Here is a 25,208-nt window from a genome sequence, read left to right as displayed (position 1 = left end):
AAGTTAACCTGATCTTCAGAATACACCAAGGGATTCTCAACTCTAGTTTTTACTGGGATACAGTTTGGATTTCTTCTTTTCCCTTTCTGTTCCTTGTCAAAACAGACTGACCTTGCTCCATCTTTATCTGCCACAAACGTGGGAGTAGCTATCAGAGGACTTCTCAAGTCCTTCCGGATATAAATTTTCTCAGTTGAAGCAGCACAATTGCTTGGTTTCTCCCGTTGTACATCAAAGGGCTTCCGTTCACTCTGCACAGCTTAAATCACAACATAAATATTCACGTTTAGAGGAAAGAGTCATTAAAAACTATATTCTTCATAGTAAAGTTAGGAGTCTTCCTTAGTTAAGTCTGCTACAATAGGGATGATAAGCTCTGGTGCTAGACACATCTAGCTCAATTTTCAGAGGACTTTTCAGCCAAAGGAAAGAAAAGCTCAAAGCCAAACAATGCCATGTTAAATCTGAAGAGTTCAGGAGGGTGGGCATGGCCTAAGAAACTTCAGCATGGCATTTGCATGGCCTCACGTGGGGGACCCATACTGAGGCCTCTGGGTCTTCACTTTTTGCTAATAGAAGGTACTCTCCAGGAAGAGAAACACCCATCTTCAAGCAGGCCCTTAACAGACAGCTTGTCCAATGCACGTGTCATAAAGAAACCAATCTAATGTCCAACTCAAGCCTGTAAGGCATCTGTGGCAAACTGTTTAATGGGGTGTCAGTTTTCAATAACACTAGAGGTCTTTCCCTTCAGGAATCTGGTCTGAGAGAGGTATATGGGTCAGAAACAACTGAAGAAAATAAAGATCTTTTTAAAAGAAAGAAAGGAACCCCAGACCCAATATGTAAGTAAGGTAAGGGGTCCTATTTAGACAAGGACCCTATGGCTGAGAGAGGTGACATGTCTTCCTGAGGCCTCACAGCTTCTATAAGGCAGAACTGCGGTTTGATACTCTCAAGCCTGTGTTCACTCCACAGCACTGTGCTGCTTCCTGAGTTATCTGGAGGAGGTTTCCACACACACCATGGGAGATGACTAACTACAGCACGGGCGCTGGATCACCTAGCTGACCCAGAAAGGAAACAAAAGAAGCCTCAGTGGATATTTTCCTCTTAGAGTATTTTATTTTATTTTATTTTATTATTTTAATTTTATTTATTTTTATTTTTATTTTTATTTTTATTTTTTTCCTCTTAAGAGTATTTTAAAGCCAGGTATAGAAATCTGGCTTTCTCCCAATTTGCTAACCCAGGCAGCTTGTTCGTATTGTTACTCACATTCCATCTTCATGCCCATCTCTAAGCATTTTTTCAGCCGGCAAAACTGACAGCGGTTCCGGTGGTGTTTATTGATGATACAGTCTTGGTTGCTCCGGCAGCTGTAGGTCAGATTTTTCCTTACACTCCTTTTAAAGAAACCTTTGCAACCTTCACAACTGACAGCCCCATAGTGACGACCTGAAAAGAGAAAGGTGTATGAAGCAGTTCACCAAGAGAACAGGCGATCTGTCACAAAGCCCTGTTTCTAAGGTAAGTCTATCAGAGTGACTGATGCACAGTGTTAGACGCCAGCAGCCAAGGGGCAACCATGAGCCTGAGCATTAAGCATAGTACTTAACTTCTTCCCATAATTTTCCTATAATCTTTTAAGTGGCCCTGTGATGTCATGATAGAAAAAGAGAAGCTCAGATAGGTTACCTGACAGCTGGTAAATGGCATGACCTTAATGCTTTTAGTACACAAAGGACCTAACATGCAGTGAGAGCTCACAGATGATGGCTGAACCATACTGTCCACTTGTGCATACCTGGTCCTGGCTCTCTGCAAACCCGAGCTTGAGAAGCTACCTAGTGCTTGTGTCCTGCCAACAGTGGCATGTGGCAAAAGCATGCATGTGCTTTTTTTTAGCACACATCCTACTCTTCCCTTTACTCCCTCTGTGTGAGCCATGTCCTGGGCCCTAGAGCTACTTGGGGGAAGCACAGGGGCTGTGATTATGTAGGCCCAAGGTGAGGGAAGGGTGCACACCATATGGCTCATTTGGGTTAGGTATTCAGATCCTTTTGGAAACATAGTTCTAGAAATACATTTATTACATACAGTTCTTTTTTTCTGATCTTGTTCACTTTGGCGTTTCTAACTTCTAATGACTAATGACCTCAGTTTACCCTTCCAAAATTCACCAAGTGCGTCCACATGCATCACACCTCATTTGTTCCCAGCGGGCACTGACCATGGATAAACACTCCTGGTTTGGTCTTCTGTAACCCAGTATCATAGCTACATTGCTGAGAAGAAACATTTCATAGGATCATCACTGATGGCAGCTGCTGAACGTCCCACTGTCTTGACCTCTAGCATGCAGAGCCATTCCCCAAGCGTGTACTCGGAGGGTCTCAATTTTGTGCCTTTAAGAGTAGTGTTAAAATTGGTGTGTGTGTATAGGCATCATTTTTCCTTTCTTGCAGTGTCTTTCCTTAGCCTCTCTAGACCTCAGAGTGACATCTAATATCTGGAAACTGCTATGCCTAGACCATTCCTTTAAGCCCAGAAGGGGACTAACAAATGGGGAAGCCAAGCAGATTTTGTGGCCTCTTTGTTATATTCATGCTTCATTCATTTGTTCTAAAGTTTGTGGAGTGCCTCTCCTTACTGAGCAAGAAGATAGGACATAGAGATGGAGGGGTCAGACATGGTTCTTGCTTTGACAAAAAGAGTACATTCTGGTGTGGAAGACAGGCCTCTAAGAACAATTATAAGAGAACGTAACAAATGCCAGAGCGCCCTATACAAAAGGATGAAGGGACACAGGCAGCACTGGCTTCAGTGAAGGTGTGGCATGGGCTAGGTTTTGCCCTGTTCAAGGAGTGGGAACAGAGGTAGGGCACCCTGGCACAGTAAATGATATAAGGTAAGAGGGGACTGGAGCTTCTGACCTCTGTGGATGCTTGTCTGGGCTGTCTTCCTTAAGATGCTTGGTCCAACCTTTTGTTTTGTTTTAACCAAGACCACAAAGTGTCCAAAGTTCCTGTGAATTCTGTGACTATAGAATAAAGTGGAACCGATTACAAAACACAGGCCTGAGCCCAGAGCACAGCTAGAAGGGTACCTTATTAAATCCTTTTCCATCCTGTGCTCACTTCAGTAGCACAATATACTAAATATTCCTCCATCTTTCTTGCCTGCCTCACCTTCTATAGCTCCCTGGCATTAGCAGGGTGAAGTCTGAACTTTTGGGCTAGATATCTTCTCCAGTCTCTTTGTACCCACATCCTAACCACAGAAGTCCAGGAACTCTTCCCCAAAGACATCATGGGTGGGGACAGTAAAGTCACCAGGCCCTGGCTCCACCAGCGGGAAGGCCCTTCTGCTTTACCCAATACACACACTCAACCTTCAAGCCTCACAGAATGTGACTGCTGCTAGGGGACCTTGCCTGACCCTGGGGCTCCAGCCTGAATCGCATGCTCCCTCCTCCTTCATTACAGCAGTTACCACACTGGGTTATAGTGAAGGGATAATAGAGTTAGGATGAAGAAGAAAGAAATAACACATTTCGTGAAATAGCAAAGCACTGTGCTAATATTATATAGATTAAGGAAAGATTGCTCTTAGTAGTACGAAATAGTCAACGCATAACCAAGATTTACAAGTCACAGAAACAAGTCTCTTGATTCTTTCTTTTGATTCTAGTAACCTGACAAATTGGTTTGCTTGTTTATAGCACTACCCCATTTAGAAAAGTAGAATTTACATTTTGAAACCTACAAACCTACAGAAAATGCTGTCTTTCCAATAAGCCCCAGCCCCCATTTGGTTTATGATGTTGGATCCTGATGAGCAACTAGCATAACATAACCTAGGGTTACTTACCAGAGGCTTTGTCGCCACAGACGACACAGTACTCTACCACCTGTGGCCGCTGGACGTCGGCCTTACCCAGCAAGCGCTCCACAGAAGCAGAGTCCGTGACGATCTAAGAAGAATCACGAAACAAGCAAAGTGCTGACTGAAAACCAGATTAAGCAAAGCAATGTTTAACTATAAATTCCTAATCTTGGTTTTCTAAGCAGGAAAATTCTGGGCAAAACCTGACAACTTAGCCTGACATTAAGAATGGCCCTGCTGCTCACCTAGACTGCACCCTTCAGTGGTGGTTGGGAGGAGAAGAGGAGAGTGGTTTGTCCAAGGTCAGGCACTGGTTTTCACTCATCTACTCTCCTATCTGGCTAGCATAAACATCCAGGATGGGGGGCCATGTGGGAAATCACATTCAGATGCTCCAACATGAACACACTGTAGGTCTTCCTGGCTACTTCTTTATTTCCATGAAACAGCTTGGAATGTATGCAATGAGGTATATTTGGCAGAGAAATAATCAAGCTTTATTAATTAAATAACTAGGTCTCTCTTTGAGGCAGCTGGGAGTAGAAGAACAAGAACAGGCGACCTCTGAAACATGTTATTTCTCTTTCACTTGCAGGTGACACTTTCTAGGTGACAGTGTTACTCATCCGGAAGACTATTGTAACTGACACCAATATAAGAAAGTGAAAAATAGCTGTTATTAAATAATATAACAATATCTCTTAAAATTATTTCTATATGGTAGGAATATATATAGAAATTACTATGTAGATGACCTCTTATAGAACACGCAACAAAATCAACAGCTACCTTCTCATGAACAAGTAGTAGTCTAAATAAGCAGGGAGGAATTCTAATTTCAGTTAATCAGAAGGTACTCTGGGAAAGGAAGAGGCAACATTTACTAACCACACTGCGAGGGGTATTATAAGTGCACCTCTGATATGGTTTCACTCATATGCGGAATATAAGAAATAGTGAAAGGGACTAAAAGGGAAAGGAGGAAAACTGAGTAGGGAACAATTAGAGAGGAAGACAGGCTCCTAACTCTGGGAAACAAAGGGTTGGCAGAAGAGGAGGTGGGTGAGGGGATGGAGTAACTGGGTGATGGGCATTAAGGAGGGCACATAATGAAATGAGCACTGGGTGTTATATTAGATTTTGGCAAATTGAATTTAAATTAAAAAAAAAAACTTTGCTGGAAAAAAAAAGTGCAGCTCTGAAAGATGAACATCACTTGTGTTCTGAACCCATTCTATAAGAAAAAAAAAAATCCTTTCTTTTCCTTTTTTCCTCCATAGTAGAAAGTCTCTCCCCCCTTAAAACACATGGGTTTTTTTTTTTTTTAAAGATTTTATTTATTCATGAGAGACACAGAAAGAGGCAGAGACACAGGCAGAAGGAGAAGCAGGCTCCATGCAGGGAGCTTGATGCGGGACCCGATCCTGGGACTGTGGGATCACTCTCTGGGCCAAAGGCAGACGCTAAACTGCTGAGCCACCCAGGCGTTCCTCCCCCGCCTTTTTTAAAAACACATGGGTTCTTAGCAGCATTGTTCATTCACAAGAGCCAAAAGGTAGAAGCACCCCAAACAACCAACAACAGATGACTGTATAAATGAAGTGTGGTCTCTACATATGGTGAAACACTACTCAGCCTTAAAAAGGAAGGAAATTCTGACATAGGCTACAATATGGATGAGCCTTGAGGACATTAGTCAGTAAAATAAACCAATTGCAAAAGAAAAAACACTGTAGGATTCCACTTATGTGAGGTCCCTAGAATAGCCAAAGTCATAAATACAGAAAGTAGGATGATGGTTGTCAGGGCTGGAGGGAGAGCTGGGGAAGAGGACTGACCCAGAGGCAGCAGTTCACAGGAGCAAGTAAGGATAGAACAAAGAGCTGGAGCAGGCCTGACAACCTGGACAAGGCTGTTGGGAGATTTAGGAATAAGTCAGTCATAGGTGGTACCCCTAAGATGTGGAGTGGCCAATAACCACCACCATGTAGCCTTAGGTTAGACAGAATAATTCTCTAGCGGCCTTAGTACCAGCTTGCTCATGCCAGTCTCCCATGGGCTGCTGATTTTCCTGGCTCAACTTCCATCCCATCTGAGCACTGCAGCTGGCTGCCTTCTGGCCCTTGCCACTCACTCGCTGGTTTTTCACTTTAGCCAAAGTGGCAGGTTGCTGTGCTTGCAGGTCCTCAAAGGACCTTTTAGAGACGGATTTGGCCTTCATGGTAGAGGAGGAGTCAGAAACAAGTTTGGTAGCAGAAGTGCTGGAACAAATACCTGTAACAGGCCTTACCTGGATCCTGCCAGGGACAAGGTTGTCCGAGGTGGTGAATATGAGCTGCTTAGCACTGGATGTCTCCGGGGAAGCCAGGATCACCTTCCCAGTTCCAGCTCCATCTGGGCTGGTCAGGATGAACTGCTGCTTGGGGGATCCGGAGGCGTCCACTGCGGTGACTATCTGGATCTTCTGTCCTGTCTGCTGGTCTGTCACAATCTACAAGACACAACATGGAGCCTGCTCTCACGGAGTATCATGCGACTTGTGTACTTGCAGGTGGTGCTCTCAAAGCTGTAACTGCCCAATGCCGTCCTGGAGTCAATGCTGGTCCAAGATGCAGTTTCACCAGTGCATGGTGAAATGAGAAAAATAAAACACAATTGTGAGCTTCTCAGAAACAATTTTCATGGAGCTAATTTTATTTCAGGATCATAGCATTCCGACTATTTTTAATTAAAATGTCCCTTGGGGTGGTGGTGGGGTACTGGCTGAAGGTGGTCAAAAGATACAAACTTCCAGTTTTAAGATAAAAAACGTACTGGGATATAATGTATGGCATGGTGACTGTAGCTAACTCTGCTGTATGGTGTATTTGAAAGTTGTTAAGGACGTAGATCCTAAGAGTTCTCATCATAAGGAATAAACTATTTTTTCTTTCTCTTTTTTTTTTTATCTATATGAGATGATGGATGTTAACTAAATTTACAGTGGTCATCATTTTGTAATATATGTAAGTCAAGTCACAGTGCTGTACACTTTGAGCTTATACAATGCTGTGTGTCAATTATATCTCAATAAAATTGGAAAAAGAAAAGCCTTTTGTTTTATGAAATGGAGATAATAACAGATGACAGGTTTAACTTTAAAAAAAAAAAAAAAAAGCCTTGTCCTAGGCATAGTCAAGTCCACAGAAGTCCTGACCCTGATTCCTCCAGAGGCTCCCACTGCTTACTGTTCAGAGGGCCAGCTGTGGGAGTCTGCCTATTTGTAGAGTCCCTTCCTAACTGCATCAGTTATGACAGAAATAGTTGCTACATCAAGAGTGACTTGTCATTCCTGCTCATGAAATTCTCTGAAGTTGTTCTACTCCTGTCCTGATATTCTTCAGGCTTAGTGTCCAGCTTGGAGCACTGCCTACCTTCTCCTGGGAACACCAACAGGTCCTCACAGCAAATCGGATTTTGGGGGCCGTTGTGGCTGGGTCTTGGACAAGCAGAGAAGTACTATATCTCTGGCTGGAACTCAGTCCCCTCTACCATACTTATGTGCAGGTCTGGCATCTGTGCCACATCTTGATAGATGCTGACTTGTGATACAGCATTCCAGAATTCAGATAGCAAACTCACAAAGAATCTAGCATAACTGCTTTGCCAACTATCCAATATGGAAAATCAGACAATGCTGGTTGGTTCAAATGAAAATGACAACGATCCAATCAATTAATATATGTTTATTGAGTGTCCACTGTACGTCAAGCACTGTTCTTGGTACTAGGGATAGGGAGGTGAACACAACAGAGCTCCTACCTTGTGGAGTTAACCTTCTATGGATACGGGGAGGAACAGACCATGAACACTGATATTGTAGATTATCAGTCATGACAGGTGTCATGAAGAAAACTAAAAAGAATAAATGGACAAAGCATGTCAAGGGGAAGGAGGCAGGGGGGCTGCTTCAGAAAGAGCTCTCTGAAGGAGTGATGTTGAGCAAAGACCTGAATGAAGCAAGAGAGGAAGCCATGCAGATAATGTGGCAAAACATGTTATAGGCTGAGGGCACAGCAAGTTCAAGACTAGAAAGAAGAGCAGCCTGGGAACAAACAAATCCTTAGCTGATGGCGGAGCAAAAATCCCAGCATACCATCATCTGCAACTGAACGGTCAAAGAAATCTTGAAGGCTGAAGAAGAATAGATTTAGAGAGAAATGAAAGGAAGTACCATTCTTTGTACAACCTGTGGCATACATACCCAGAGTCCCATGGAAAAGTAAAACATGAAACAGAAAACTTTAACAATTCTCTTAAAAAAAACAAAACAAAACAAAACAAAACTTTCCTACCCAGTGCTGAGCTGAAAGACTGCAGACAAACTGGGTGACATACACTTCTCTCAGCTGCCACAGAAGGGACTCCTACCTTAGTTAAAAGGTAACAAGTTGATCTTTACAAGGCCCTTATAACCTTGAGATCTAGGAGTAAAATGTCTGACTTCCTTTTCCTGTCTATCCAAACTTACCTCCTTCCTAAATTACTTTCCCTGTTAAGAAATGAAGTAGTCATGTGACTGAGAGGGATCATCATTCACCAGCTATAATCAAGGCAAGGCTAGTAGAAGCCTTTCACATGTTCGGAGGTGCCACACTCTGCACCTAACCACACACTGTCACTGGCATGTCACTACCTTTGCTGCTATTCCCTGGTACCCCTGGGGGTGGGGCAGGGGTGGGAGGTAGGAGTGACTGGGTCTAGATGGGGACAGCTGCTCTTGGTGACTGTATGTAACACAGCCCAAAGCTCAGATGATTCTTTTTTTCTTCTTTCTCCTAAAGATTCAGGGGCACAGAAAACCCCAGGCTGATCGTTACATAAACAAAAGCCTTGCTGACAAACATCAGCAGGCAGGCTCCTGTTTAACGAGACTAGGAAACATCAAATTCAGGATGTACCCAGACTTATTAAATCTCCTGTGGAGGGGTGGAAAAGAGGTGTTATTGGTAGAATCATGCCGCACCCCCCACCAAGAGATGGTTACATCCTAACTGCCAGGGCCTAGAACGTGACCTTATTTGGAAATAGGAAATTTCAAATGTGATTTAGTTAAGACGAATCCATACTGGATGAGGGTGGGCCCAAACCCAATGACTGGTGTCCTTAGAAGGCCTGGATACAGGAGGAGACTGGAGGGCCATAGCTGCAGGCAAGAACTGCAGAGGACCGCCAGTTACTACTGGAAGCTAGGAAGGCACGGAGGGACGCTTCCCCAGAACCTTACAGACAGCATGGCCCTGGCAATACTTGGAGTTTGGGCTTCTGGGCTCCAGAATGGCCAGAAAATAAATTTTTGTTGTTTTAAGGCATCAAGTTTGTGGTAATTTGTTAAGGCAGCCCTATGAAAGGAACATAAGAGGCAAACTTTAATCTCTTCACTTGGAACAAAATGTTCATATTTTCCTTTCAAACAATAACAAATGGGGGGAGGGAAGGAATCTAAAGAGGGATGTCTTGTTTTCTCTGTGACTTCTTTTTTTTAAGAGAGAGACAGTGAATGGAGAGGGCAGAAGGAAAGGGAGAGAGAATCTTAAGCAGGCTCAATGCTCAGCACGGAGCCCAACATAGGGCTTGATTTCACCACCCTGAGATCATGAGATCATCACTTAAGCCAAAATTAATAGTTGGATGTTTAACTGACTGAGTCACCCTCAGCACCCAGGTGCCCTCTGTGACTCTTTAAGTCCTTCCAAGCCTGGCTACACAGTATTTGCTATAATTCTTGTTTTGTAAACATACATTTATTCCAGTGTGACCAATATATTAGGGAATATCCTGTGCATAATGTAAATCTTGTGTTTATGCATGATTTCTACTGAGAAACCTTGAACACACAGAAAATAACCTCGAGGTGAAGTGAGCTGTGTGGGAATAGCCAGCTCAGGTCATGTGTGTTACAGCTTTTCCCAATTTCAGATCACCCCACTCACTACAACGCAGGAGCTACAATCCTCCCACACCCCCTCTACAAGCAAGTTTCAGGGCTCTTTCAAGGTAAAGTGCCATATTTATTGTAGTCATTATGTATTTCTTAACCATTTAATGTATGTAAAACTGCAATTTAAATTAAATTCATACTTGCTTTCTAATGTGTCACTAACAATTGTTAAATGTTATGCCACTAACTCCATTTGCCCCCATAAGCCCTGTTTCCACTGCAGAATTTTGCACAGTATGGGAATTTTAAGGAACGTGTATGTCACATTATAGCAGAGCTGACTACATACTCTACTGGCCCAAGGCTCTACTTCTACCTCAAAAGGACCTCAATGTGACCTGACTTACTGCCATTCTCCTCCATCTTACCCACTCTGTTACAGCCAAACTAGTATCATCATTTGTGTTGTAAGTAAGAGCCTGGGGGGAGCCTCTGCTAAGCAGTTAAATGTCTGCCTTTGGCTCAGGTCGTGACCCCAGGGTCCTGGGATTGAGTCCTGTGTCCAAGGTCAAAGCTTTCTGCTTGGTGGGGAATCTGCTTCTCCCTCTGCCCTTCATCCTTGCTTGTGACCTCTCTCTTTCTCAAATAAATAAAATCTTAAAAAAGAAAAAAAAAAAAAAAAAAGAACCTGCAGGCAAAAAACAGCCACTGGATAAATTTTGCTTGACCTCCTAGAGTTTAAAATTTAAAGAACTGGTTGCCAACACCTGAAGATAGAGTATTTACCAGAAAAATCATATTTACAGTTTTTTGACAAGCTGGAACCTGTCTCCATCCTAGCCCCAAGTTTCTCTGTGGTTATCAACTGTCTGTGTATGGCCACTCCTTTAGATGGGGCACAGGCTCTCTGTCTGGCCCTAATTCCCACACTGTTTACCTTTTCTACTGCCACCTGGTCCTAGAAACACAGGTTTGTGATCCTGAAATAGGGTTTTGCAGCGAGAACTGTGAATGGAATGCTCATTCGACTGCTTCCCAACTGGGTCACTGTGGAACAGTTTATATGAGCTTTCTGAGCCCCTGTTTATGTATCTATAAAAAAGGATTACTAGGAAAGTGAAACAGTATGTGTGAAAGCACTTGGTACAAGGCCCAGAACATAAGAGGACCTTGATAAAAGTATTTCCTGCTTTAAGCTCTCACATACTTCTCTCCTCATTGGGAAGCCTCATCTTACCCCTTTCACCTCATCGAATCTCCCACTGACTTAAGCTTACTCACTCACTTGTTCTTTCCTTAAATGCTTACAAAGGGTCTACTCTACACGGGGTACTTTGCTAGATTACTGGCATTATGGAGATGGCTCCTGCTCTCACGAAGCTTTTAGTTTAGCGGAAAAGTGGCAAAAAACAAATAAACAGACCAGCCAGTGAACAATTTACGATGAATGTTAATGAGGGAAAAGATCTGGCTGGACTAGGAGAAAGTGACACAGGCACTTAACTTTTTAGAAAGAGAGGTCAAGGAAAGCTTCTGTGTCAAGGTGGCATTTAATGTAAGATTCAAGGTTATGAAGGCAATCAGACAAAGGCGTAGGGAAAAGTGTGTTCCAAGCAATGCGAAATGTTCTGGCATATAAAAAGCCCTAAGAAGGAGGAACTCTTAGAACTGACATCAGGCCCACTGACAATGAAGAATGGCCCAGGAGCCTAGGAAGGGAGGTGGGCTGGCCCTGGTGGGAGTCAGGATTTCACTGCAAGTACAATAGGAGTCCTTCAGGGGTTTTGCCTTCCCAAATCAGGTCTTCAGGTTTCTTATGCTATTTTATATCTGTCTTCTACTATTCTATACACACATTTTTAAATTCACAAATATATATAAAATTTGTCAGATTGTTACAAGCCAGGGTATATTGGAGTATAACAAAGGAGAATAGAAAAGATAATTAAAGGTAAAGGCAAAGAAAATCTGTTAAAAATTTTTTTGACCTATGCAAAATGGTACATGAATCTTTTACTTATTATAAATTTTAACTCATATGAGTAGTTAGTGCTGCTCACAGGCAAAGATCAAACAAATATGTTATCCATTCAGCCTACCTCAATCCCTAGAACACTTATGTAGATAAAATATTTGATAAAGCTTTCCTCCCTGAATAACACAAAACAGTATTTTCCAAATACATTCAGGATTTTAAGTGAGGGAATGATAGGCTTTGCATTTTAAACAGATATTCCTGGATGTTGGATGGAAAAAAAAATGTAAAACAAAAAAAGTGGAAGCTGAATAACTGTTAGCATGTCCCTGCAGGAGCCCAGGTGGGAGCTGAAGATGGTGGCTGTGGGTCTGGAGAGCAGAGGATGCATGTTAGAGGGAGAAGCAATAGCACATGCAGGTGGGTACAGATGTGAAGACTGGAGAATGGAGAACAAGGAATGACTCTCAGGTTTGTAGCCTGAACAATAGCATGTGGAGAGGCGGGGAAGGGTTGGTAGGAATTTAGAAGTCTGTTTTTGGCCTGCCAAATATGAGATGCCCAATTAGATATGTCAAGTAAAATACCAGACAGATGAGTCTGGAGCTCAAAATAGATTTCTGGTTTCAACCTCAATGTAAAGAGCTTAGACGTCATTTCATCTTTACGACAAGAAAAAGCAAGATAAACTGAAAATCAATAACTTTCCTTGGGCTTATCAGAGAACTTGAGTGTGCAGGGCAAACTCCATCCCAAAATCTGGACAGGTGGATTCACAAAGTCTGAGATCTGCTTAGGTAGAGCAGAAGCCAACCTGGAGGTAATTACAACGAATTGCTGGAGACTTAGCACAGACTAGGATGGGAGTAAGAAACTCTTGGGGGCCACAGCCTTAGGAGGGTTAGGGGTTTTAGCTCTAGGAATCCCACTTGGTTCTCAAGGTGAAAAGATGAGAAAGATTTCCCTGGTGGTTCTGGTAGGGGAAGGGGAAGAATTTTTGTAAAATGAATTCAAGGGTTTCTTCTAGAAAATAAACCCAGGCCTATTGCCCAGGGTTGAAAAGACTTTACCTGAATCTTACAAAACCTGGGGAAAGAGCATTTCTTCAACTCCAGGCCCCTTGGACCTTCCCATCTTATAGAGGGGAGAGGGCAATAAGAGGAATTAATACACCCTTGTAAATGTTACACCTGCAATATGATTTATAAGAAATACATATTTGGTCATTCAGATGACAAAAATAGATTTTTCAGATATATTTAATATTCACTCAACAGTTCCTGAAAATGCTTAAGTCATAAAAGCAAGATGAGTGTCTTATCATTAATGAAGGTGACTTTTGGGACCTCTCCCAAGGGCAGGGGCTGATTGTCAGAAGGATCAACCATGTGATTAAAGGGTTGGAACTTTCAGTACCCCTCCTTCATCAGGGATATGGGTTTGGGGGAGGGGCTGGAGGTTAAATCAGTCAGTGGCTAATTACTTAATCAATCATGACTATGTAATAAAGCCTCCATAAACCGAGAACAGCTTTTTGCCCCATTACAGATATCTTCCATGCTTGGGGAACCAGAACATTTCCATGTGTCACCAAGCTGGCCCCAAGCTTTGCAAGGCTGGCAGCTCCCTTGTTTGGCACCTTGCCTGAGGTATCTCTTCATTTGGCTGGTGATTTGTATCCTTTAATAAACTGGTAAACATGAATAAGTGCTTCCCATGGGCAGCCCAGGGAGCTCAGCAGTTTGGCACCACCTTCAGTCCAGGCAGGGCGTGATCCTGGAGACCAGGGATCAAGTCCTGCATCGGGCTTCCTGCATGGGGTCTGCTTCTCCCTCTGCCTGTGTCTCTGCCTCTCTGTCTCTCATGAGTAAATAAATAAAATCTTTGAAAAAAAAAAAAAAGTGCTTCTCTGAGTTCTGTGAGCTGCTCTGGCAAATTAATTGAACCTAAGAAGGTCACTGGAACCTTCCATGTTCAGCTGGTTGGTCAGGAGCCAGGGACTTGTGATTGGTGTCTGAGGTGAGAGTAGGGGGCAGTCTCATAGGGCTGAATCACTAGTCTGTGGAATCTGATGCTATCTCTGCACTGATAGTGTCAGAACTGCCTGGTGCTGTGTATGTGGGACCCCTCCAACCCTGCCCCCAAATTGGAACTGAGTCCTGGAACTCTTTATAAATATAAATAACACTGGCCTACTAAATTCTGAGATTTTATTATAAGATGATAGAATGCTTCCCCTCACCCACACCTTACCACCACACCAACAGGGCTCCAGTATAACAGTAGATTATAGCTGGAAGAGCTTCAAGACACACACTCTCTGAGGAAGAATATCCAAGGAAACTCAAAGTCAAGAGGAGAGACCAAGACAAAGACACTAGGGGAATCTGAAGCCTCTAGAGGCTTATTTACCTCAGTTCTTATTACCTAACATCACAGATACTGTCTGGTTTTAAAAATGATACACACAAGGCATGCCAAAAGGCAAGAAAAAACACAATCTGAACAGAGAGATAAAACCAGCATCAAGCATCGGAATCAGACTTCAACAGGACACAAATGTTGGAATGACCAAAAAAGGAACTTAGAAAGATCAGTATGTTAAAAGTCTCCAAGGAAAAAGTAGACAACATGCAAGAACAGATGAGAAATGTAAGATGGAAATTCTCAAAAAGCAAGAAATGCTAGAAGTTGAAAACACGGTAATAGAAATGAAGAATGCCTCGATGGGCACATCAATACACTGGATACAACCAAGGAAATAATCAGTGAACTTAAAGATAGGTCACCATGACCTAACTGAAATGCAAAGGTAAAAAATGAGGGAAAATAAACAACAAAAAAACCCAGAACAGAGTATCTAAGAACTATGGGACAATTTCAAGATAGAACATATGCATAACTGAAATAGCAGAAGGAGAATGAAGAAATATTTGAAGTACAAATAGCTGAGAACTCTCAAAAATTAATGACAAACACCAAAGCATAAATCTATGAAGCTCAGAAAACATCAAGTAGATGAAATACTAAACTACTACATCTAGACATACCCTACTTATAAGGCCAAATACAAGTTAAAGACGAGGCTTAATTTTCCCTGCTGAAAATAAAGGAAAAACTTCTTTCCCCTCTTCTTTTTAAACTCTGTCTTCTCCAGATGTATGTAAATCTTTATAATGGTAACACAAGTCTCTTTGCAGTCTCACAACTCAGGAATGTTTTCTCAAGGATCTGGCAGCCATCATTTCGAAATATAAACTTCAAGAGCGATAGTTCCCTTACCTCCTAAGCCTCTGGGAGAGTAAGGGCCTAACTTGGTGGGCACCTTGCTCCTATTTGCAAACTACTTCCCATCATAAAGATTTAAGAACCACCCCGCACCCCCAGTTGAGTCCCCAATAAAGCCGACTAATTAGCACAGGTGGTCTCCATAATTTCCCTGATAAAGTTAGGATCTTGAAAACATGTATGACGTAATGGGTTGTAGGTATAAACCTGCTTGGCTATACAAATGAGTGAAACTCCTTTCTGTCTTTGCAATTTCTTAGAAGACTACCTGTAATGCATATCACATTCTGATTTAATGCTTATTAAAAAAAAAGAAAAGAAAAAAAGGGGCATTTGGCTGGCTCAGCCAGTGGAACACATAACTAACTCTTGATCTTACGGTTGTGAGTTTAAGCCTCATATTAGGTGTAGAGATTACTTGAATATTAAAATTTAAAAAGGAAAGAAAGAAACTTGTTTTTTCTGTTTTCTATCTACCTTTACAGAGAGGTTTTCTGGGTAGGAGAAGATTTTGTTTCTTTTATTTATATTTCCTCAACATATTCAAACTACAGAAAACCACAGACAAAGAGAAAATACTAAAAAAAGCTGGGGGGTGAGGGCAGGGGAGGAGAAATACTTCATCTATAGAGAAACAAGGATAAAATTCAGAGCAGATATCTTATCCAAAACTACATAAGCCAGAAGATAGAAGAATGAAATAGTTCAAATGCTGAAAGAAAGAAACCACCAAGCAGGGATACTTGACAAAAGTATCCCTCAAAAGTGAAGAAAAGTCCATCAGTGGATGATGACTGGATAAACAAATTGTGGTCTATCCATATAATGGGATATTATTCGGTCACGAAAAGGAATGAAGTACTGATTGTGCAAGATCATAGGTAAATGAACATTATGCTAAGTGAAAGAAGCTAGACACAAGAGGTCACATATTATATGATTCCACGTATATGAAATGTCCCAAACTGATAAATCCATAGAGACAGAATATAGATTGGTGGTTGCCAGGGGCTAGAGGGAAGGAAGAACAGGGAGAAATTGCTTAATGGGTAAGGGGTTGTATTCTAGATTGATGGAAATGTTTTGGAACTAGACAAAGGTACTGGTTGCACAACATTGTGAATGTACTAAATGCCAATGCACTGTGCACTTTAAAATGGTTAATTTAAAAAAATATTTTATTTATTTATTTTGGGAGAGAGAGAGAGAAAGAACACAAGTAGCGAGGAGGTGTAAAGAGAGAGGGACAAGCAGACGCCTCACTGAGCAGGGAGCCCAATGTGGGGCTCGATCCCAGGACTCTAAGATTATGACCAGAACCAAAGGCAGACACTTAACTGCATGAGCCACCCAGGTGCCCCTAAAATGGTTAATTCTATGTCCTATGAATTTTGCTGAAAATAATTTTAAAAACAACAAAAAAAAAGTCAAGGAGAAATACTTTCTCAGGCAAACAAAAACTAAGAAAAGTCATCACCAGCAAACCTGCTCTGTAAATAGTGTTAAAAGCTTTTCTTTAGTAAATGATACAGGTTAGAATGTACATAAAGAATGGAAGAGCACTGTAGGAGTAAGTGAAAGCAAAATAAATCCTATTTTTAAATTTCTAATTGATCTAAAAAATAACTGTTTAAGTTAATAATAGTAACAATGTACTGGGTGATTACAGCATGTGGATAAGTGAAATGAATGACAGCAATGTTCAAGGGATGGGAGGGAGGAATTGGAAACACTGTTACATTACATGTGAAACAGAATAGTGTCATCTGAAGGTAGGTTTGTATTAGCTTAAAATAATTACTGTTAATTTCTAGAGCAACAACTAAAAACATTTGTAAATATGTATATTTAATACAGTAAGAGATAAAAGGGATCATATAAGTTCCTCAATCAAAACCAGATAAGGCAGAAAAGGAAGCCTCTGGCAACAAAGAGAAAACAGTTACACACATGGTTAACATTAATTCAAATATATCCATAACCGCTTTAAATGTGGATGGTCTACATATACCACTAAAAGACAAAGACTTGTTTGGATTAAAAAAAAAAGGAAGACTCAAATATAAATTGTCAATAGGAAACCCTAGACACGGGATCCCTGGGTGGCGCAGCGGTTTGGCACCTGCCTTCGGCCCAGGGCGCGATCCTGGAGACCCAGGATCAAATCCCACATCGGGCTCCTGGTGCATGGAGTCTGCTTCTCCCTCTGCCTGTGTCTCTGCCTCTCTCTCTCTCTGTGACTATCATAAATAAATAAATTAATTAATTAAAAAAAAAAGGAAACCCTAGACACAAATAGATCAAAAGTAAAGGGATGGAGTAAGACGCCATTAATCAAAAGACAGCTGGGATAACTGAATTTAATTTAAAGACAAAGTAGACTCCAGAACAAGGAAAATATCAGGCATAAAGAGGGGAATTACATGATGATAAACGGGTTAATTCCCAAAAATACATAACAAGTCTAAACATGTATGCACCTAACAACAGAGTTCAAAACACATGAGGCAAAAATGGATAAAACTGCCAAGGAGAAATAGAAAAATCAACTATTATAGTTGTAGATGTCATTGTTTCCCTGTCAGCATGGTAGATTAAGGAAGCAGAAAATCAACAAGGACATAGTTGACTTGGACAGCACAATCAATCAGCCTGATACAATTGACATTTATAAAATAATCCACCTAACAGCAGGGTACACATTCTTCTCAAGCTTTCTTAGAACATTCAATAAGACAGATCACATTCTGGGCCATAAAATACAACTTAAGAGCAGCAGTGTCCACAATAGCCAAACTGTGGAAGGGGCCATGATGTCCTTTGACAGATGAATGGATAAAGAAGATGTGGTATGTGTGTGTGTGTCTGTGTGTGTGTGTGTGTGTATACACAATGGAGTATTAGCCATCAGAGAAGACGAATACCCGCTGTTTGCTCTGACATGGGTGGAGCTGGAGGGTATTAGGCTAAGTGAAGTAAGTCAATAGAAGGACAATCATCACATGGTTTCATTCATATGGGGAATGTAAGAAATAGTAAAAGGGATTATAAAGGAAAGGAGGGGAACTGAGTGGGAAAAATTAGAGAGGGAGACAAACTATGAGAGAACTGGAAAATGAACAAAGGTTGTGGAACCAAGCAACCAAGTCTGCTTCTCCCTCTGCCTGCGTCTCTGCCTCCCTCTCTCTGTGTCTTTCATGAATAAATAAAAATTAAATCTTAAAAAACAAACAACAAAAACAAAATTACACACAGACACTCAGCTAACATTATACTCAAAGGTGAAAAGCTGAAAGCTTTTCCTCTAATATCAGAATAAGACAAGAATGGCTACTCTTGCTGCTTTTATTCAAGAGTACTGGAAGTTCTAGCGAGTGCAGTTAGGCAAGAAAAATAAGCATCCAAACTAAAGGAAGAAGTAAAACTGTCACTATTTGCAGATGCCATGATATTATGCATAGAAAACTGTAAAGACAAGGGGCACCTGGGTGGCTCAGTCAGTTAAGTGTCTGACTCGATCTCAGCTCGGGTCTTGATCTCAAGGTTGTGAGTTCAAGCCCAACATGGAGCCAAGGAAAGAAAGAAAGAGAAGCCTTAATACTCCACCAAAAACCTGTTAGAACTAATAAGTGAATCTGGCAAAGTTGCAGGATACAAAATCAACATACAAAAATCTGTTGTGTTCCTATAAACTAATAACAGGCTATCACAAAGAGAAATTAGGAAAACAATCTCATTTACAATTGCATCAAAAAGAATAAAATACCTAGGAATAAATATAACCATGAAGGTAAAAGACCTGCACACTGAAAATGCTAAGACATTAATTAAAAAAACGGAAGAAAACACAAATAGAAAAATATTCTGCGCTCATATATTGGAAAAATGTCTACACTACCCAAGGCAATCTACAGATTTAATGCAATTCCTATCAAAATTCCAATAGCATTTTCACAGAAATAGAACAAAGCAATCCTAAAATTTGCATGGAACCACAAAAGACCAATAGCCAAACCGACCTTGAGAAAAAAAGAACAAAGCTGGAAGTATGTTACTTGATTTCAAACTATTTTATAAAGCTATAGTAACCAAGATAGTATGGTACTGGCATAAAAACAGACACATTAAATGAATTAAATGAATAGCACAAAAGAAAAAGCCCAGAAATAAACCTACATATATATGGTCAATTAATCTATGACAAAGGAGCTGAGAATATACCATGGGGAAAGGACAGTCTCTTCAATAAAAGAATGATACTGGGAAAACGGGATAGCCACATGCAGAAGAATGAAATGGAACCAGTATTTTACACCTTACACAAAGACCAACTCAAAATCAAGGGAAGACTTGGGGTGCCTGGGTGCTCAGTCGGTTGAGTATCTGACTCTTGATTTCAGCTTAGGTCATAATCTCAGGGTCATGAGATTGAGCCCCACACCGGGCTCCACACTAAGCAGTTTGCTTGGCATTCACTCTCTTCTTCCTCTGCCCTGTGCCAACTCCCATTTTCTCTCTTGCTCAAATAAATAAAATCTAAAAATAAAAAAAATAAAAGGAAGACTTGATTGTAACATCTGAGACCATAAAATTTCTAGAAGAAAACATAAAAAGATGGTAAATTCGACATCAGTTTTGGTGATGATTTTTTGGATTTGACATTAAAGCAAAAATAAACAAGTGAAACTATATGAAATTAAAAAGCTTCTGCACAGCAAAGGACACCATCAAAATGAAAAGACATACTGAATGGGAGAAAATACCTGTAAATTATCTATCTGTTAAGGGGTTAATCACCAAAGTATATTAAAACTCAAATCACTTCAACAGCAAAAAACAAACTGATTAAAAAATAGACAGAGGATCCGAATAGGTATTTTCCAAAAGAAGACAGAAGGTTGGCCAACAGGTACTGAAAAGTTCCTCAACATTACTTTTTTTTTTCCTCAACGTTACTAATGATCAGGGAGATGCAAATTGAAACCACATGAAATATCACCTCACACCTGTCAGAATGGCTAGTATCAAATAAAAAAGGAGCAGTAACAAGTGTTGGCAAGGATGTGGAGAAAAAGGAGCCCTCACACACAAACTGGTAGGAATGTAAATTGGTGCAGCCATTACAGAAAACAATGGCTTTAATTTAAAAAAAAATTAAAAACAGAACTATCAGATAATCCAGCAATTCTAATTTCGGGTATCTATCCAAGGAAAACAAAAACATTAACTCAAAAAGATGTATGCATCTCAATGTTCACTGCAGCATATCCAACAGCCAACATATGGAAATAACCTATCAATGGATGAATGGATAAAGAAAATATAGTATGTATGTGTGTATTTATGTGTGTATTTATTTTTATACAATTGAGTATTATACAGCCACAAAAAAGAATGTAATTTTGCCACTTGCAACAATATGAACAGACCTTAAGAATAGTATGCTAAGTGAAGTAAGTCAGGCAAAGAAAACAAAGACAAATACTATATGATCTCACTTATAGTGGTATCTTTAAAAAAAAAAAAAAAGAGCTCATACATAACAGAGCACAGATTGGCAGCTCCTAGAAGTGGGGAAGTTGGCAGGGGGTGGGGAGGGTGAAGGGGCAAAATGGGCAAAGGAGGTCAAAAGGTACATATTTCCAGTTAAAAAATAAATGTCATGGGGATGAAATATACAGCATGGTGACTATAGTTAATAATATTGTGTTGCATACTTGAAAGTTCCAAGTTGGGCAGCCCGGGTGGCTCAGCGGTTTAGTGCCGCCTTCAGCCCAGGGCCTGATCCTGGAGTCCCACGTCGGGCTCCCTGCATGGAGCCTGCTTCTCCCTCTGCCTGTGTCTCTGCCTCTCTCTCTCTCTGTGTGTCTCTCATGAATAAATAAATAAAATCTTAAAGAAAGAAAGAAAGAAAGTTCCAAGTTTTTAGTATAAGAAAAAAAATTTCTAACAATGTATGGGTATGGATGGTAACCAGATTTACTGTGGTGATCATTTCATAATATATACAAATACCAAATCATTATGTTGTATACCTAAAGCTATTATGATGTGATAAGTCAATTACACCTCAATAAAAAAACTTAAACATGGATACACCCTTTCTCCTAGTAGTCCTAGTTTTAGGAATTGATCTTACAGATGTGCTAAATTAGACAGGTAAAAAAGGTTATTCACTGCAGCATCCACAGGATATCAAAATTGCCACTGAAGAGAAAGGGGAACTATTTGTACCACATGGAACTACCTCTAAAAGATGTTAAGACAAAAGAGTGTATAGAAGAGTCTAGACAGAATGTCTACATGCATGAAAAATATGCTGTACATATTTACGCGTGTGCTTTTGCTGTATATGTATAGTCTATCTCTGAAAAAACAAATAAGCAATATGGTAATAGTGGTTACCTTCTGGAAGAGACCTGGGTGATGCAGGGAGATGTACTGTTACCCTACTTGTTTGGTGTGGTGTAATTTTGTTACAGCAATGAGTACCTGAGAGGCCAGAATATCACAGTGAGAAAGAAAACGTCAGATGGTTGTGGACATGGAAAGGACAGAGAACAAACTGGCATTCAAGAAGAGATGTGCAGGAATAAAGAGCTGATAGAAGAGGGAAATAGGTAAGAAGGTGCTTTAAGAGCCCAAGTAAAGATTTCAAACTCTTAAACAATATATAACAGAAGTCCTTCCTAGTAAAATGTGAAACCTCAATATATAAAGTACACCAAAGAAGTACTTTATCATATATTTTATATAAGCTCAAATTCAAACATTTCCGTAGGTCAAAAACTAAATACAATGATGCTCTTAAAACAAACTTGGGCAGCCCGGGTGGCTCAGCGGTTTAGCACCCCCATCAGCCCAGGATGTGATCCTGGAGACCCAGAATCGAGTCCCACATTGGGCTCCCTGCATGGAGCCTGCTTCTCCCTCTGCCTGTGTCTCTGCCTCTCTCTGTCTCTCTGTCTCTCATGAATAAATAAACAAAATCTTAAAAAACAAAACAAAATATGAACTTGAAGTGGGGAGTATAGAGAAATATTTCAAAAACCTTAAAATACACAAAAATGGCAAGAGAAGCTTTATACCAAGGTCTTCCACCAAAAATGAACATGGCAGCACAAGTAAGCATGCCAGATGATCTCCAGTATGTCAAATTTGCTTTATGACATGTTCGAGTGTGTTTTTCATCTACTTTGACTGCTTTAAAAGCTCAATTAAAAATATATATATTTGAACCTAATGTTTATGTCACGTGGGAGGCAATAAAGACAAAATTAGCAAATACTGCATTCTGATGAAAATCTATGAGATTTATTGAGAAGCTACCTTGTGATTGGATGGGTCTGATTAAGCCTCATTCTCAGACAAGTGGGTGCTCTCCTATGGCTCTTCTTACCTCCCTATCTCTTCCATAGCCCCCACCCTAGTCCTCTGTTATCCCCAAAACATGGCTCTAAATGCTAGCCACAGGCTACTCCTCCCACTCTGAGGACTGCCACCCTTCCTGCTTGGCCCCAAAGCCCCTTTGCAGCTATTAGGACGACAAGATACTGATAGATACATGTCTATGTTCTACATCACCTTCTGCTGGCCTGCATAAATAGATTATCATTATTAAAAACAGTAACATAAATCTTGCTGTGGGAGAAAACAGCTATAAAAGACTTAACTGTGACAACTGATGACAGTTTAGAATATGAACTATGGATTAGATAATATCATGTTTCAATATTAAATTCCCTGATTTCGATAACTATAGATTGTCATTATGTAAGAAAATGTCATTGTTCTTAGAAAATACATACTGAAACATTTAGGGCAAAGAGGTGCGATATCTATTCTCAAATGATTCAGAAAACATGTATGTATATTCACTCAGAATGTTAACAAACAACAGTGAATCTGGGTATATATACAGGATTTCCCAGTACTATTTTCTGTAAGTCTGAAATTACATAAAAATAAAACTTAGCATTTAATCCTTTTAAAGTCTTATTAGGTATTATTATTGTCATTTTATAGCCATAGAGGTTACAGAAACTTTCTCCAGAGTCACATAGCTGAGTGGAGACAAGATTTGATCCCAAGTCTGTTCCATTCAGAGCCAAAGCTCCTCAATGTCACCTAGCCCTATCACCCTTACTGTATCTTTCCCTCCCAGCTTTATCACGGAAGCCACCATTGAGGTTCTAAGCACTGTTATTCATGAAAACACAGCTCCTATTCTCTCTCCAGGCCTCAGGGTGTTGGAGATTCATCACTGAAGTCAGGGCTAGAAACGAAAACTTCATTGAAGCCATCACCACCAACATCAAGAATCAAGGAATCATTCTATAACCTTAACTTTCCTTTAAAACAAAACAAAACACCAAACCTTGAAATACAGTTCAGTTGCACCTAGGGTATGTCCAATTTTATTGAGAGTTCATAATGTAAAGATTTCAACTATATTCACTGTACATAAAACTCTTGCCAAAAGGTTATCTTCCTCAGAGAGACTAAATAAAAGCTCAACACCAAACATCTATTCTACAAGACTTTTCTGTTCAAGGGACCTTACCACGATCCAGCTGGACAGCAGTGTCACCATGGGCCAAACACCAGCACGTGGGAATAGCCCCACTTTAAGAATGTGGCACTAGGGCAGCCCAGATGGCTCAGCGGTTTAGCACCACCTTCGGCCCAGGGTGTGATCCTAGGGACCTGGGATGGAGTCCCGTGTCGGGCTCCCTGCATGGAGCCTGCTTCTCCCTCTGCCTGTGTCTCTGCCTCTCTCTCTCTGTCTCTCATGAATAAATAAATAAAATCTTAAAAAAAAAAAAAAAAAAAAGAAATGGAATACTAAAGTGGCCCTTTAGGAAAAGAGAGATTCTTCTCATACCAATATGGGGGAAATGTGCTCTACTCTTGATACTTACTCTAGCTAACTGACAGTTTCCTGGGGAACTTTCTATGTTCTCATCTGCCCTCAGATGTTGTGAGGCCATGGTTAAATGCAGTTAGCTCCTTTTCCAGAGTGGGGAGAGTTATATAGGCAGAATCCTAACATTTACCACACAAAACTATAAAGGACCTACTTTCAAGTCATAATGAACAAATAAGAACAAAATTAAAGAGAATAAATAATTTAGCTATAAAGTTCCTAATTCTGAGGAATAGTTCTGAATTTCCAAACACTCAAGATGTGTGTTTCCTGCTGGTGTGAAATTAAAATGACTTACATGAGCTTCAGTGTTTATGATAAATTAGTATGTAATACAGACATAATGAGAAAATAATCTTTAACTTCTTTATAATTTTACTTATTAGAACTCTTCTACGCTTAGTTTATAATAGGTAGTCCATAAAAATCACTTTTAAGAGTGGGTAAATGTTACAGAAATTATCTAGTTGTGATATCATACTGTTCACTTGCACTGAGCTTGGAATCAACTATGTATGAAGCCATTCACTCAAATTACCTGTCCTCCCTGGAATTCTCTCAAACTCATGTTATGTTAACTAATGTTTTTTCTGCCACTCATCGTTTTTGTTTTTTTCTCACTCTTTTTTTTTTGTTTGGCCTTTTGGTTTAGCTTGTTAAGGTAACTTTGAATCTTTAATCTGTGTGTCATCAACATACTATCCCTTCCTCTCAGTGTGTTGATCATGATTTCAATACACCTATCTTCCCTTTGTTCAATGGGCCAGAGGCAGGGTCAGAGTCCTGGGGAAGACTAAACTTATATAAGTGAGTATCAATTAGTTAACAACAATACTAGCAATAAACATTACTGTATACAGATAATTAGTACATACTAAACATCAGTATGTGCCAATCACTATTCTAAGCACTTTATAAGCAATATTCCATTGATTTCTCACAATAACCTAATGAGGTTTAAATACATTTTCTAAATGGAAAAAAGGGAGGCACTGAAAAGGTAATTTTCAAGGTCAAAATACTAAAAAGTAGGGTACTGACTTCAAATGGAGGCTCATCCACTTAACTACTAGGACATGTAGCCTCTCAATTAGGAAGCATGTAAGTAATTAAATGGTACATTGATCCTAATAGTTTCAAACAACAGTTTAGACTTTTGCATTAAAAATTAGTTCAATCAATGTAAGCTTTTTTCTTTTTTAAAGAATCAA

The 25,208-nt window shown here is 40.3% G+C and overlaps 1 protein-coding gene across 9 annotated transcripts in view; it reads right to left on the bottom strand.

Moving 5' to 3' along the window:
• Positions 1 to 25,208, bottom strand: part of NR2C2 (nuclear receptor subfamily 2 group C member 2) — a 97,937-nt gene that overhangs the window by 20,519 nt on the left and 52,210 nt on the right. For all 9 annotated transcript variants that reach the window (XM_038565575.1, XM_038565567.1, XM_038565574.1 and 6 more), the window contains 4 exons: positions 6,179 to 6,379; positions 3,874 to 3,976; positions 1,279 to 1,458; positions 112 to 259 (listed from right to left, as the gene is read on the bottom strand). In XM_038565575.1, coding sequence (XP_038421503.1) covers positions 112 to 259; positions 1,279 to 1,458; positions 3,874 to 3,976; positions 6,179 to 6,379 — 632 coding nt within the window. The remainder of the gene's footprint in view (positions 1 to 111; positions 260 to 1,278; positions 1,459 to 3,873; positions 3,977 to 6,178; positions 6,380 to 25,208) is intronic.

Source organism: Canis lupus, chromosome 20, assembly GCF_011100685.1.
Source record: "Canis lupus familiaris isolate Mischka breed German Shepherd chromosome 20, alternate assembly UU_Cfam_GSD_1.0, whole genome shotgun sequence".
NCBI lineage: Eukaryota > Metazoa > Chordata > Mammalia > Carnivora > Canidae > Canis > Canis lupus.
Note: the sequence above shows the minus strand (reverse complement) of the source record. Positions and strands in the feature narration are given on the sequence as shown.